Source organism: Silurus meridionalis, chromosome 7 (assembly GCF_014805685.1).
Source record: "Silurus meridionalis isolate SWU-2019-XX chromosome 7, ASM1480568v1, whole genome shotgun sequence".
NCBI classification, from domain to species: domain Eukaryota; kingdom Metazoa; phylum Chordata; class Actinopteri; order Siluriformes; family Siluridae; genus Silurus; species Silurus meridionalis.
The window spans coordinates 9,695,403-9,711,491 of NC_060890.1; the positions used below are offsets into that span (position 1 = coordinate 9,695,403).

General features: G+C 38.6%; 2 protein-coding genes across 8 annotated transcripts; one reads left to right on the forward strand and one right to left on the reverse strand.

Annotated features, from left to right (window-relative positions):
• vps25 (vacuolar protein sorting 25 homolog) lies at nucleotides 1-8,481 on the reverse strand. The gene is made up of 6 exons (XM_046854418.1): nucleotides 8,325-8,481; nucleotides 6,190-6,335; nucleotides 4,394-4,447; nucleotides 4,182-4,270; nucleotides 2,924-2,999; nucleotides 1-987 (listed from the first exon to the last, which is right to left on the reverse strand). Exons 1-6 carry the CDS (start codon nucleotides 8,369-8,371, stop codon nucleotides 875-877), a joined length of 525 nt encoding a protein of 174 aa, XP_046710374.1. The 5' UTR covers nucleotides 8,372-8,481; the 3' UTR covers nucleotides 1-874.
• A 553-nt stretch (nucleotides 8,482-9,034) lies between these two features.
• Nucleotides 9,035-14,190, forward strand: pagr1 (PAXIP1 associated glutamate-rich protein 1). 7 transcript variants are annotated; one of them, XM_046854411.1, is made up of 5 exons: nucleotides 9,035-9,407; nucleotides 10,058-10,239; nucleotides 11,759-12,086; nucleotides 13,250-13,335; nucleotides 13,742-14,190. In XM_046854411.1, exons 1-5 carry the CDS (start codon nucleotides 9,358-9,360, stop codon nucleotides 13,975-13,977), a joined length of 882 nt encoding a protein of 293 aa, XP_046710367.1. In that variant the 5' UTR covers nucleotides 9,035-9,357; the 3' UTR covers nucleotides 13,978-14,190. The 7 variants fall into 7 exon arrangements, with proteins under 7 accessions (XP_046710367.1, XP_046710368.1, XP_046710370.1 ...); XM_046854412.1 differs by having other exon boundaries at nucleotides 9,038-9,391; nucleotides 10,084-10,239; XM_046854414.1 differs by having other exon boundaries at nucleotides 9,039-9,407; nucleotides 10,084-10,239.
• Nucleotides 14,191-16,089: the final 1,899 nt, after the last annotated feature.

Sequence of the window (16,089 nt, forward strand, 5' to 3'; positions counted from 1 at the left end):
AAAAGAAAACCCCTCTTATTTATTTGTACAGTATAATCATGGTATAAAAGGTGGCTGGAGACACAAACAAGAAGAATAGTGCTACTGGAAAGTTTCAGCAACCAGACTGCCAGAAGTGGCATACGGTCAATTGGTATCCTCATGTGCCTTGGAAGGGAAGCATCAGGTTGACTCCCGGTTAGAATTTCAGGTTTTGTGATATCACACACGAGATATTCAAGTAAGATGAGAATCTGCCAGAATTTACAGCAAAAAATAAGTATGTATAATTATATATATATATATATATATATATATATATATATATATATATATATATATATATATATATATATATATATATATATATATATATAATTTTTTTTTGTGTGTATTTTGAATAGTGTAATTATTTTGTGCTGTAAATTCTGGCAGGCTCTCATTCTACTTGAATTCCTCTCCCAATGCACATACATACATACATACATACATACATACATACATGCGCATTGGCAGAGAAATCCTACATCAAACTCACTGAAGGCATGCAAGTCATCTCTACTTTGTCAGATGTAACAATCACCAATTCAGAATGGGTCCAGCAAAATAATTATGAATGTACTTAAGTTTATCTACACAGTTATGACTTTCAATGCAACAGTTAAGTAATGGAGTGCTATGATGCTTTTGGGCTGCTTTTTTCAGTCACACCTTAAGACTTTTTTTTTTTTCTGTTTTTTTTAAGGATTCTGCATTTGAAAATCCTACTTAATCTGTGTCAGGAAATCCAAACCCTAAAGCCCTTCCACCAGAGCGCCTAGCCCAGTAGATCAAAAAAGTTCAGACAGGGCTTAAAACATCTGAACACTGTCCGGAAAAAATGTGATTTGGTAAATCAGAAGAATTTGACTCCTTTCCCATCATCCATCGTGATGACCTCTGCTTTGCCTTCAGTCTGCAGGGCCTGTAATGCACGCAGCAGCATGCACTCCTCCAGTCCGTGGAACTCTGGGAAACGAAGTGCACCGTTAATCACTTTCATGTCCTACAGTACATGATCTTTAAGCATTATTGATTTTAAAAAAGAGTCCAATTCATATTTATTAGATTTGTATAGCTTCATTGTGCTTTATAAAAGACATGCAAAGGTTTTAGTTATTATCTCAATACAACTGATGAATTCTCAATTCTAATGAGACATATTGTTCAGAATTTTTAAAAACACAAGCTCTGACAAAACTCCCAAATGAAAGGCAAATCACATAGTGAATATTAATGGACACATTCTCATTCTAATGCTTTGGTTATAAAGTAACTTACACAAGAACCAGTATCATCATTGCTCCGAATAAATTAGAAAAAAAAAAAAGGCTCTGCTGCTCCTTGTTAAAATAAGCTTTGTGTAACTTAGTAAGATCAGATGGTTAATGAACAACGCTCACAAGGACCATCCCTATGTACAGTACATTCCATCCTAATCACTACGATCTGTAAAAAACTGTACCTGCTGCAGCCCTGCCCATCCCACCAACTGAACATTCACACATTCCGGTAAGAAATAACACTTACATTGATAAAAAAATCCACACTAACCATCACCCTCTGATTTATTTTTATCCACGTGCTTCCTACTGCCGAGCTGTTACTTTTTTTTTTTTTTTTTTTTTTTTAAGTAATTCATTAAATGATCCTCATAGCTCTGTCTCTGTCACTACTGTGCTGAACTTCCACTCCAGCAAATTCGAATTTGCAAGATTTTATCATTTGTAATGTAAATGCTCTATAACAAGAGTCCTGGGGAAGTCAAGCCCTAAGTACCAACAAATCTTATCTCTTTAAAGTCATTGCAATTGGATGAAATTAGGCTGTACTTCCTGCATTGGGAAAAAAAGCAAGAGAAAAAACCCTGATTTTACTTTAACCCTGTCTCACAGTACTCCGGTGTTTCGTTTTGCCAGGAGCAACAGAAATCAACTGATTAAACATTCAATCAGTATGAATTAATGAATTATTTCATTGCACCAATTCTGATATGAGATTAGTCAAAGTACTGTTGGGTTTATGTATCTAAAGTATGACTGGTGTTTAGTGGATGGTATGCAGGCTTATGGGAAAGAAGTGGGCTGTGAGCCCCCTGCTGGGCAAACAGAAATAAAACAGATCAAAAAAAGGTAGACTCTGACTTACAATGGAGATGCGTACAGATGAGCGCAGAGTAACTTAATAATATTGTATGTTGAGACATGGCCTAGCCTACCCAAGAGTCTTAAAATATGGTGATCAGTATGGGGCAGTATTCTGTAATTGGTTAATAATTTAACAAATACAGTACATAATTTGGCAAAACGGAGCAATTTACACGAAACTATAGTGTATATATGTATGTATCAGCGGACGCCTGGGCAAGTGCCGGTTTCGTGAGTGGGAGGCAGAGGCAGACACACTCTCTTTCAGTGTCCTGGGATGCAAATAATAAAGAGAGAGACAAAAAAATTGGCTTTGAAACATGAAAACACAGAAAAAATACGAGCTCTGACTGAGACAACTGAACTCTGTTGACCGCTGTAAAGCATCTCACAAGATGCGTACATCCAGACAGCATCGGATCGTATCGTACTACACACTGCTACACTGAACATTTTTTTACAATTTTGTCGTTATCACTATAGTCATCGTAAGATCGAAAAAAAGGTCAAACCATCATATCTTGGGGACTACCTGTATTAAAGACCAAGCTTTTTAGATAGTAATGCCACAAGAAAACATCCTACATTTAATCCTAGTCAGCTAGTTACAAAAATATATTCTTGAAATTCTTGAAATAAATTTTTTAAAATCTTAAAATGTGCCCACTTTCATAAAACCTATTCATCACAACTGGCAGGAATTCCATTATTTTGTTAAAAAAATAAATAAAAATAAAAATCACAAACCTCATACATACCTTCAGTTTCTGTGTCATCGCCATTAGAAAGCTCATAAAGTGTAAACACGGAGTTGACCATGCCATTTTTAGACACCTAAAAGCAATAAAAAGGAAGCCCATACAAATTGTCAGTGCGTACATAATAATCATACAACATGGTATCACAGCACATCGCAGAACATCCTCATCTGAATATCATTTTTTTTTAAACCAACAGCACAAAGAGTAAATCAGCGTCTCTATGATTTAAAAAGTAAAGTTGCCTCATTCCAAAATGACTGTGCAGCTTGGAAAAAATGTTTTTTTATATTTTCAAAATACACACACTATTAACAGTTTAATACTAAACTTTCCTCACATATTTTCTTCCATAAAGGAATAATTCTAGATGAAAACTAAAACACATTCTTTTGCCAAAAGTCTTTGGAAACCTGAACATTAGTTTTCTTGCAAACTGTTGCCACATATTTGATTCGTGGAACTTATTTGAATTGTGTACAACATCTTTGGATGCTGTAGATTATGGTTTAAAGTCTTGATTTGCAGAGGTTGTTGAAGAATAAGTGTCCCACACCATGACCTGGACTCCATTAAACAGCTTTGGAATAAACTGGAACAATGGCCAAACTCCAGACCTTCTCACCTGCCCCCACTAATGCTCTTGCAGACGAATGATCACAAATCCCCACAGCCATGCTCCAAAGAATTTATTGGTTAGTGATGATTTAGCAGTTAAGATGTTGGACTTCTGATCAGAACCCTGATCAATTTATATTATATATATATATATATATATATATATATATATATATATATATATATATATATATATATATATATATATATATATATATATAAAAGCTTAGAGATGACTAAATCGTCTGTAATGGTTAGATGTCCACAAGGGAAAGTAGTTATTATACATGAGATTATATATACTATAAAATACTTTAGCATTTCATAAAAATAAAAAAACTTCATATTGTACAGTTTATTGGAACGGTGTATTTAAAACCTGTTACTTTAAAATCCAATGTTAATGTGCAGAGGCACAAACATCAAATTAAAGCAGCAGAGGAAAAAAGAAATGACCATAAAATTCTCACATATGATGGCAGATCGATAAATCCATGCTAATACCTTAAAAAGATCTGCAGTACATTGTCCTCTTATTTTCAGGTGTCTCGCTGTAGTAAGCAGTCAGAATCCTAAAATATCTAAAAGCTAAACCGTGAATGTGATTCTGAATGTTGTGTGTAAACACTGGAAACCTCACCCATTGATAAATCAGCTTCCCCCATTCCTCAGGTCTTCGCCACATGATTAAACTGCGTGCTTTGTTTTTGTCCATCCATTCCAGGTTCCCTGTGGTCAGAAGCAACAGTGACGGTGCTGTTTTTTTTTTTGTTCTTTGGGACGTTGTTGATGTTAGAAAGTGTTTAGAGGAAATATATATCAGGCTGGGGATTACTGGCACATTAGGCTCACCTTTTTTCCTCAGTTCCTCAAAAACGACTTGTATGGCCTCGACGGAAAGTTTTCCTGAACAACTGAAGTCAAAGTGAATATGCAGAAAGGTTTCAGAAAGCATTTATACAGAGAGAATTCATCTCCATTTTCAAATGTTAGGGGGTTCACAATAAACCATTACTTAATCAATTTATGATTAATGTGTCATTGTAAAAGTTTATTTACACAAGTGAAAGATATACAGTGGAACCCGGTTATGTCGATGTCCTAGGGGGTCGCCAAAAACCATCGAGGTAACCGATGATCGAGATAAACGAAAATGAAAATGGCAGCAATATATTAACGTGCTTAAAATTTCTTTATGTACATGATGTGCGTTAATAAATGAGAATGTGCATGCACGTGTTTTTGAAGGGTTTTTTTACACAACAGCGTTGCCGCGATTTGTTTGATGAAGGCATGCTATAAAAATACATACAGTACATGTTTATCTGTCAGGAATCCACCTGCCACGCCCCCTTCGGCCCCCTTCAGCGTGTCAGGTGTTTTCTCGGCCGCTTTCTCTAAAGCGCCCGGCTTCAATCGCGCACATATGGTGCTCGTTTATCATCATCATCACCAGCTCCTATTTAAACTTCCACACTCTCACTGTCCATTATTGTTGGTATATGTTGGTTCACGTCGGTCGTTGTTATCGCTCATGCGTATCCCGGTACGTGCCTTCCCACCGGCACTCTCTCAACGGCTGCGCTTTTCTTCACAAAGCCGCGCCGCGCCGCGCCCCTACTAACAGTACGAACACTAGCACTAACTAACAGCAGAGATTCACCAGTATACAACACCTGTAGCATCTGTAAGGCTTGATTTTCCGCCACTTCCGCGAGTTCTTCTGCGGCTGCACCGAGATAACCGACGTTAAATGGCAAATTTTTCCCCCATTGTGCTCGAGATATTAGGGTTCGGCGACATAAAAAAAGTAGACATAACCGATAAAAAATGCTTAGAAAAAGCGAAAATTTGGCGGTTCCACTTCGAAAACGTCGACTTAATAGGGTTGTCAAGGTAACCGAGGGCGAGATAACCGGGTTCCATTGTAATTTGTTTGTCAGTGCTGACTCCTGGTGTAAGAATGAAAAACCACTACACTGGCATTTTGTATGATTTCTAAAAAAGATTATTGGCTTTGCTAACAGTGACCACAATTTATTAAATTTTTCATTTAATATTAAATGTATCTTCCTCCCTTTAAGAGCCCAGGCTCTCTCACTTACATCACAGTGGCTGGTCATATGATTTGAGTCACATGAGCAGCAATATGCATTTCGGAAGACTTTATTCGTCTCAGTGGAAGAATGCACTTCTCACCCTACACAATTGGTAGCTATCAGGGACTATTTTGCTGGAGGTTTGTGGACACCTGACCAACACTCTCATATGTGATTAGTGAACATTAAAATCAGGATTTATCCCTCTCTTTGCCGGAACAATAACCTCCACTGTTCTGGGAAGGATTAGTGTTCATACAGCCACGAGTGCATTAGTGAGATTAGTTAGATGAATGTCAGCTGAGGAGGTCTGGGGTGCAGTGGGTGTTTCAGTCCATCCTAAAGATCTTCAAAAAGGTTGATGCTGGAACTCTGTGTGGGAAGCACGAGTTCTTGACATTGGCAAACCATGTTTTCGTTTTTGACAAATTGCGATTCTGGAACGTGTTCAGAGCCATAGGTTCCAGCTAATGAAAGGAAATCCATATAATTGTGTGCAAAATGTTTGGGTATATTGCTCAGGGGTTGAGGTTGAGTAAGAAAGGATACTTTCGATCTTCTTGTTGTTGAACATGGGGCTCTCCTGCACCTCCAGCACGTCCACAGTGTAGAGCTTCCGATGGCGGCAGTATGAGAGCACCAGCGAGCACCAGGCCGCAAGCTGCTTCTGCCTGGTTTCAGCATTGGGCTGCAGTCTAAGAAACATCACACAGAAAGTATACATTTATGGTTTGTTTAGTGGATTATACAGCTCTGTTTGAATTACAGATTTGCTGATTCTCCTGTCAGTAATCATCATGTAGTTCTGATTCGCTCTGTACATTTTGAAAATTCTAAATCATCAGTGGGGGGCCATTGGTGTCCTGAATCAATCAACCTCTTAATACCATCATTATGACTCCACGACTATAGAAACCCTCAATATTATACAAAAACACAGTTTAACTGAGTGCTGCATTAGAATCAAGTATCTCATACAGTAAGAAGAAAGGCCATTACTAAAGTAAGAAACCCAATTGACACAATTTAACAAGTTTCCTTTCAGTAGCCACAGCTACTATAAGCCACATACATCATCTCTAGAAGAAGCATCAATATTAATTCATATATATAAATAACTCCGGATTTCAGAGCGTTTTTTTTCTGCGCATTATAGTTTTTTGGGGGATTTTATATTAAGGCAAATAGATTGTTTTTTGTGCAAATTCTACAGGAAAGAACTTTTTCTTTTGTCCATCTTGTAAATGTTCTTGTACATGAACCTGCGACCAAATTTTAAACAATTTCTTCTCTTCTGTCAGCCATTGTGGGATAAAAAAAAAAAAGCTATCAAATCCACACAAATATATTTGCACTTCTGCAGTTTGCTTGAGATGCGGTTTGCAAGCTCTGACTAGTGCGATCCAATCAAAGCACCATTCAATCAAAGGTTGATGCTATTGGACGCCTGCTAGAGGGCCTTGAACTCTGATTGATGAAATGAAATAACGGCTTCAATCTCATGCATTTTACGCTACAAGGTGTCTGCAGTACTGATTTATGAAGGACTTATGGCAGATTTTGACCCCGGCAAAACATCATGCGACAGATGAAATCTGATTGAAAGGAAACTCCACTGTATACAGACACTCCTTGCAGCAGTGCATCTGAGAGAAATGCTAAGAAATGAAGAGAATGTGCAAAATCGCGGTTTTTACGTCAGTCTAGCGATCTGAATTCTTTCTTGTACTATGTACATCTTCAAGAATTTTTCTTGAGAGGAGAAAATCCTGACAATTCCAGATATTGCGGAAGAAAGACATTTGTTCAAGTATTCTGAAATGAAGCAATGGTTCTGATTCTCAAATCCTCAAAGAGTTCTTTGCCATGAGGTGCCATGTTGAACATCCAGTGGTCAGTATGAGAGAATTGTACTCAAAGCACCAAATGTTGTGTGTGGCTTTGCATGGTTACACGACATACAGCTGTTATCACTTAGGGTGCACTCACTTTTGTTTCCAGTTATTTAGACAATAATGGCTGTATGTTGAGTTATTTTCAGAGGACAGTAAATCTGTACTGCTATACAATATGATATACTAAAATGGTTGCTGAAATGTGAGGGTTGTGATACTGTGAAACTGTTTGTGTGTGCGCCAAGAGTCTTTATTTGCACTTGTTAGTTTGCTCTTCTGGTAGATGCTCTACTACATTTCGTTGCTATTGACCTGCACTATGCAGTGAAAGTTCTCCACTATCCACTAATTCACTCAGCCCCTGAAGCTTATCCAATTTGTAATCATACAGGGGTTGAGCCACATCTGGCTACTACACTTCACTTCAAAAGCTCATATATCCACTGAGACACATCTGTAGAACATCCCAGTGTTCTGACAAGTTACACATTATATCATGCTAACGCTCCCTCACTCACTTCCGTAGCCCTGACCAAGCACTCGGGCTCAATCCCAAATAACCCATTCTTACACATGTAGTGCACTACACTTCAGCGTGCCAAGTCTTCAATTCACACTTGTCCGAGTGCACCTACATAGGGCGTAGGCTGCTGATTGACACTCGGCCTGATAAAGAAACTATCAAGTCTCCTCTCTGTTATAACAAATCATTCACTCGTGCTACAAAGCCACGTGTATTTTTGAATCTGCAGCTATTTTCAGGGTTATTCACCGGCTTCGTGTACTTACGTGAAAAACGGGGGGAAATTGTACTGCCAAGGCCACTCAAAACTCATCTCCAATCCAAACTGGGTCCACTTCAAGTCCAACTAAACACCGACAAACTGGTATTATTTCTTACCCACCTGTATTCCTATTAAAAAACGCCCCTAGAAATTAGATTGATTAGACACTGTCCAATCAACAAACTGCTTTTCTGAGCTGTTCCTGTGACTGGATGTTTTCAGCCAATCGCAGCAGACAAAACACTTACTGGGTGGGAAAAAAAGATGGGGTCGGGGTTTAAATACTTCCGGTATGACAAAAAGTGGGAATCGTGTGTCAACGTAAAAGGCCGCGCAGAATTGATTAAAACGCTATATATATATATATATATATATTATTATTTATATAACTATAACAGCTATAACAAAATATATTTTGGACAAATTATGCTGTTTATTTAGCTGTCCATATATATATATATATATATATATATATATATATATATATATATATATATATATATATATATATATATATATATATAATTACACATACTTATTTCGTAAATTTACAGCAATTTGTATTTATTTGTGTTTTCAAACCTTGGTTTTGGAGCATCTTTTGCTCGACACATTTCAGTTTAAACCCTGATTATTGTTTTGTTTTTTGTTTAGTTTTTTTTAGTTAATTGAAAGTACAATTCTGCTGCCATGTCGGTCCTCCCAACAGCAGACGGCGCTGAGGTCACGTGATCGCCTCCTTTGATGACGCAGACGGCGGGAGTTCAGCAGACAAGTAAACATTCAGTCCATCATTAATGAGCAGGAACAATGAGAAGCGGTTCTGATAAAGCTCTTACTCTGTGAACTTTCTGCGCGATCCTGATCACCGGAACACGCAGGGAGATCTGGATGTGAACTCGGTACGGTGATTACACACTGTGCACTTCCACACTGAGGGGTAGGGTTTCTTTCATGTCTCCTGATTCAGCTGTGAAGCGGATGTAGCAAAGTGAATTCTTCACCAGGGATCTTCTGCAAACATCTCCAGTCTGTTAATGGTAGAGGATGATACAGCGTCAGATCACCTGAGTAATTTATTTTCAAAGTATAACGCTTTCTGGTTGTACACAGTAGTAGTGTGTGTGTGTGTGTGTGTGTGTGTGTGTGTGTGTGTGTGTGTGTGTGTGTGTGTGTGTATGTGTGTATGTGAGTGTATGTGAGCCTGTGTGAGCCTGTGTGTGAGCCTGTGTGTAAGAATAACTGAGAGTGTGTATGAGTGTTTATGTGAGTCTGTGAGAGTGTGTTTGAGAGAGACAGATATAAGCATTGCCTGCATTGGGATATGTTGACCCTGTTCCATCCTGCCCTGCCCTGTCCTGTCCTGTCCTGTCCTGTCCCACCTCGTCCCATCCTTTACTGTCCTTTCCTGTCCTGTCTCACCTCGTCCCATCCTGTACTGTCCTTTCCTGACCTGTACCAACTCGTCCCATCCTGTACTGTCCTTTCCTGTCCTGTCCCAACTTGTCCGATCCTGTACTGTCCTTTCCTGTCCTGTCCCAACTTGTCCGATCCTGTACTGTCCTTTCCTGTCCTGTCCCAACTCATCCCATCCTGTACTGTCCTTTCCTGACCTGTCCCAACTTGTCCGATCCTGTACTCTCCTTTCCTGTGTTGTCCTGTCCTGTCCCAACTCGTACCATCCTGTCCTGTCCCAACTCATACTATCCTGTACTGTCCTTTCCTGTCCTGTCCCAGCCCGTCTCATCCTGTCCTGTCCACAGGTGTGATGCAGGCAGTGGAGGAAGCGGAGTCCTCGCTCTCAGACAGAGTGGAGGTGATGGCTGTAAAGGATCAAGAGGACAAATCCACAGAAGGGGACACACACAAAGTTAATGAAGAGGCAGCTAAAACCGAGGACGCGACAGAGGACGTAAAGGGTATGAAAACAACATTTGAATTAATTCTACAGCACAAGGTCCAGTGTGGACACCTGTCCCCAGATGGACACAAACGAATACAGGATTCATGAAATCCTGTAAATTTAAAGAAACATTTTTTTTATTCCATTTGTGCTGACACACACATTCCAATGAAACTTAACCAACGTAAAACCTCGACTTGTCTGACTTCAATTGATATGATGATGCAGTGTTGCACTTAGATTAGATTAGATTAGATTCGATTCGATTCAACGTTCAACGTATCTGTAGGTATTTTAGGAGTGCAAAGGTGCAATATATCTTACAAATAATACAATATAAGGTGCAAATATTAAGATCAACCCAGAAGGGAATTATTTGAAAAGTGACCATAACAGTGCAAAAGGCAACATGAGGAAGAATAAAATAAAACAATAAAAATGTGTGCAACAGTAAAAGGCAGTAACAGTAAGAGGCATGATGGAAAACAAGTATGCAGTATGGAGACATAATGTACAGTGCAATCTTTTTATTTTTTTTATTATTTTTTATTTTTTTGACTGCGTTGGATGTAGAGATCAGTGTTTATTTATAGAGTTCAGTAGGCAGACGGCTGAGGGGAAGAACCCGTCCGTGGGTCTGCTGGTGTGACAGTAAAGGCTCTTACACCGTCTGCCAGATGGGAGGAGCGTAAACAGTTCATGGGCAAATTTAGTGGAAATTTAGAGTGTGGTTGTGGAAATTTGTGCTCATTCATCCACAAGGGTGATAATAAAGTCATGATGTAGGTGAGGTCAGGAGGCCTGGGGGTGCAGTCAGCATTCCAAATGATCCCGAAGGTGTTCAATAGGGATGAGGTCTTTCTGTTTCTAAGACAGGCCACTCGAGAGCTTTTACTCTCTGCTAAGGTGTCCCAATACTTTTGTCCATATAGCGTATATACGTTATTGTACAGTATTGAACTAAAGTAAGTGTGTGACTTGGTGCATCCGGTTGTGTTGCAGCCTCACAGATTCACGATCCTCAGGTTGATCCTGTCCATGTGTCCCTTTGTTTCATGTGGGTTCTTTGATTTCTTCTAACTTTCCAAAAAAACATGCCAGTGTATGGGCTCACTGTGTGAAGGATTGTGTGTGATGGTGAAGGATTCCCTGTGATGGAATCCATCCTATCCAGGATGGTTCTCAATCTCCTTCCCAGTTGTCCCACTGATACGTTTTGACCGATTTTTTTTTTTTTTTTTTACCGATTGACATGAAAGATTTGACGTGCTGTTTGTAGGATTTCAGTTGCCACATGCATGAAAAGTGCATTTAATACTAAAAACAAATTCTGTGTTTTCTTTTATCTCCGCACTCTCAAATGTTTACACCATTCATTTAATACTTAAAGTGCTCGATATTTCCTATAATCCTGTAAGCAACCTGGTGAATTGAGACCTGAATCTCAGACAGGTGACATGTAGATTGTCCTGATTGTCAAAACCAATCATGGCCAAAGGCCTCAGGATTCATTTTATATTCTCCATTTCTCTCAGATGAGGAGAAAGACAAAGAGTTTATGGAAACAGACAACCAGAAAGAGGGAACAAAGGAGGATAAAGACATGACCAATGGAGGCAAGAGCCAGCAGGAGGTAGACGATTGGGAAATCACATACAGCGATGAGGAGCTGCAGGACCCTAAAAACTGGATGCCTCCGCCTGAGGAGATCAAGCGCCTGTATGAGCTGCTGGCTAAAGGAGAAATGCTGGAGCTGAAGTGGATCCCTCTGCCTCGAAGACCTCCAACTCCACCACGCACTCCTTCTCCTGAGAGAGATGGAGAGGACTCGGACTCGGACAAACAGGAGGAGAGTGAGCGCAGGTGGGTGACCGTTTATGATGATGATATTCGGTAATTGTGTGTTTACCAGTCGTAATAGTTAATATTCTGTATCAGTGACCAGAATGTTCTAGAGATATAAATATATATTCCGCAAAAATGTCAGTATAATTTGATTAAGATATGGTTTTACAATTTTACATAAAGTAAGCAAGGTATAATAATGTGAGGCAGAATTGTATTTCTCTTTACTTACATTAGAATTAATAGCACATGATTAGACCTGATTGTAACCTGTGCAAACTTCCACTTTGTTTTCTATTGTTTCTTTTAGTCTCTATATCAATCTAAAATCTTTTTACAATTTAGATGGCTGTCCATTTCATGCATGAAAGCACTCAGAATAGTTTTTTCATACAACTGTAATAATACCATATTAATAAATACCATATCACAACACCAGCAATAAAGCAGTATTACATAATTATTTATTATAAATAATTATTTATTTAAATGTAACAAATTTATTATAAATTGATTTACAAAGATTTGTATTTGAAATAGTCTTTTGTATTAAAAAAATACAAATATTTACACAAAAAAAAAAGATTATGTATATGGTAATAAATGTAAAATTTCTCACAAATGTCATTAATCTATATATTTTGTGTGCATATATTTTTTTTATATTTGTGATTTATATACAATATCAATATTGTATTGTCATATAACCCAGGCCTAAGTGACGTGTGAAAATCTCTTAACATTGGAGTTAATTGCAAGCGGCACTATTGAAACTTAATGCCATAATCTCACGGTTAAACACGGTGTTAAACATTCTTTAGCCAGATTACACCATTTAATACTTTTAGTTTTTAGACTTTTTAGTTTTATCAAGTGCACAAATGCAGCAGGCTGAATAGAGTCATGAGACTCGTGTGACTAATTCTGCATTATTCCAGCACACTGTGTAAATTTAGATTAAAAGACTGTCTGAGTTGTTAAGTCATTGAAAACACCAATAAAAGAAAATAAAGTTGAGTAATAAACAATAGTAAAACACTAAAATAAAGGCATGTTTAAGTACACATTACTCATTATGCTTATAGCTTTTTTTTAGGTGTTTTTTCTACAGTCAATCTGCTTGATAAAGAGATATCAAAATTCATATTAATATAAAGACCGGGGTTGTTTTCTGTTTTTAGGCCTCCTTCACCCACTGAGTTCGATTTTGATGAAGAACAAACAATGACTCCCAAGAACGCTTTCCTTAGCCGGCGCAGAACACCAGGTATGAGTTATACTGCAATATCTAATGTGCACTGTATTGTTGCCGTTGTAAGTAACAGAATAAAGAAAGGAGTATAAAGTCTATATACATAAGCAAAACGTGATCGTTGATTTGGTATATGAGGACTAAAAGCTTCAGGAGTCAATTCGTAGGTGAACAGAACCTCGGGTCGCATTCACACCAGCTACTGTTGAGTATTTTTCTATAACTGTACTCATCAGGAGTTTCTTGCTTGCTCATTACAGCTCTCTAATCCTCCTGTTGTGACAGAATTCACATTGGCTTTGCCAGTTTTCTGCATTTCTACAAGGAAATTATTAGAAGAGTGATTGTAAGTGTGTGGTTAGTGACATTGGATCATTTACTCTCTTCTTTTTTTTATTTATTTATTTTTTATTTTTTTTAGGCTCCTCCACTCGTTCCACAGTGAAGCGAACAGCTCAGCTGGACAAAGTGCTCTCAGATATGAAGCGTCACCAAAAGCTTGAGGAGCAGATCCTCAGGACGGGTCGCGACCTTTTTAAAAGCGAAAAGTCCAAACAGGAGCGCTCGTCTCCCAGCAGTCAGCGGGACAGAGACAAGGAGAGAGAGCGAGACAGCGATCCCAGCACCATCTTCAGCCCCCGACAAAGGAGATACTGAAGGAATGGGGACACGTTTGGGTTACACACCGATTTCGGGCCTATGATCCACTTCATTTTTAAGAACAGATGATAAAATGCTTCTTTGTTTATTTTGAGCATGTTTGAGTTGTTTCTTTTTTACAATCAAGTTTAGACATGTGTGATTTGAGTGACTGTGTTAACGTGACATGTATGCAAGAGTTCTCGGGTTGAATAAATGTATGATGTTGGATGACAGTCTTTTGATTTGTAGAGAAGATGTATGAAGGAATAAATAGCTTTTTGTAAACAACAAAAAAAATCCTGACCCATAGAGGGGACCAGTGCAACTTTCTGCTAAAACTTACACTTTTACAGTGGCAGTAATTATGTTCAAATCATAGATCAGTCTGAAAGCCATGAGCACTGATCATTAATATTATCTCTTCACTAGCAGTCAAATGTCTGGACACACTAGAGATAATAGTTTTTACATAAGGATCTAAATAAATACATAGCAAGGCAGAAAGACAGACCAACAGACAAGACAAATATGTGTCCTGTGATGGATATTTGAACTGGGAATAGGAATGTCTTCATGATGTATCCAATCGTGTTAAAATATTACAGGACGATAATTTTTTTTTTATTTGATTGAATATCCAAATTGAATTTACTCCAGCTCTGATAGAAGGGTTTATAGTAGGGCTGCAACAACTAATCTATTAAATCAATAATAATCGATAATGAAATTTGATGTCAATAAATGTCGTTATCGACTGTTCAGTGTTGGACTGCTCAGGTTTCGGGTTATCAACAGGCAGCAGGAAAAGTGTGCGTCCAAGTCATGGATGAAGACGAAACATCAGCACGGTGAGCAAAAACTGTATACTCCTCATCATGTGCCCATGGTATAGTTTAATGTAGTGCTATTGTGTAAACTGTTTGCTAACTTCGGGACAGTCGTGCTGGATTTGTTCTGGCGTGACCCTCGAGCATCAGGTTTAAGATTAAAGATAGTTAAACTCAATATGTGGCTTTTGCATTTTATAAAGTACACTCATACATAAATACCCAGAATTAAAGGTTTTATTTATTTATAATAAACAAAACATCTAATTAAGAAACGTTTATTTATGAATTTTTATCCAATTGGTCGATTAATCGCTCAACCCGTCGATTATAGTTTTTAATCGTCAGGTTGATCGATTATTGAAATAGCCTTTAGTTGCAGCCCTAGTTTATAGCATCATGTAAACCAATTCGCAGACAGAAGTCAATGCTATTAGCTCTTGTTTGTTTGTTTTGTCTTTGCTATCTACATTCACCGGCCACTTCATTAGGTACACCTGTCCAACTGCTCGTTAACGCAAATTTCTAATCAGCCAGTCACATGGCAGCAACTAAATGCATTTAGGCATGTAGACATGGTCAAGACGATCTGCTGCAGTTCAAACCGAGCGTCAGAATGGGGAAGAAAGGTGATTTAAATGACTTTGAACGTGGCATGGTTGTTGGTGCCAGACGGGCTGGTCTGAGTATTTCAGAAACTGCTGATCTACTGGGATTTTCACGTACAACCATCTCTAGGGTTTACAGAGAATGGTCCGAAAAAGAGAAAATATCCAGTGAGCGGCAGTTCTGTGGGCGCAAATGCCTTGTTGATGCCAGAGGTCAGAGGAGAATGGCCAGACTGGTTCGAGCTGATAGAAAGGCAACAGTAACTCAAATAACCACTCGTTACAACCGAGGTATGCAGAAGAGCATCTCTGAATGCACAACACGTCGAACCTTGAGGCGGATGGGCTACAGCAGCAGAAGACCACACCGGGTGCCACTCCTGACAGCTAAGAACAGGAAACTGAGGCTACAATTCGCACAGGCTCACCAAAATTGGACAATAGAAGATTGGAAAAAAAACGTTGCCTGGTCTGATGAGTCTCGATTTCTGCTTTGACATTTGGATGGTAGGGTCAGAATTTTTGCGTCAACAACATGAAAGCATGGATCCATCCTGCCTTGTATCAACGATTCAGGCTCGTGGTGGTGGTGTAATGGTGTGGGGGAAATTTTCTTGGCACACTTTGGGCCCATTAGTACCAATTGAGCATCGTGTCAACGCCACAGCCTACCTGAGTATTGTTGCTGACCA

Coding starts and splice junctions, on each gene's coding strand:
- vps25 (XM_046854418.1), bottom strand. CDS start 8,371: ATGAGTTTTGAGTGGCCTTGGCAGTACAATTTCCCCCCGTTTTTCAC. Junction 4,271..4,393: donor TGAGGAACTGAGGAAAAAAG/GTGAGCCTAATG, acceptor TTCTGACCACAG/GGAACCTGGAATGGATGGAC. Junction 3,000..4,181: donor GGAAGCTGATTTATCAATGG/GTGAGGTTTCCA, acceptor TATTGCTTTTAG/GTGTCTAAAAATGGCATGGT.
- pagr1 (XM_046854411.1), top strand. CDS start 9,358: ATGGTAGAGGATGATACAGCGTCAGATCACCTGAGTAATTTATTTTCA. Junction 9,408..10,057: donor CTGAGTAATTTATTTTCAAA/GTATAACGCTTT, acceptor GTCCTGTCCCAG/CCCGTCTCATCCTGTCCTGT. Junction 12,087..13,249: donor CAGGAGGAGAGTGAGCGCAG/GTGGGTGACCGT, acceptor TTCTGTTTTTAG/GCCTCCTTCACCCACTGAGT.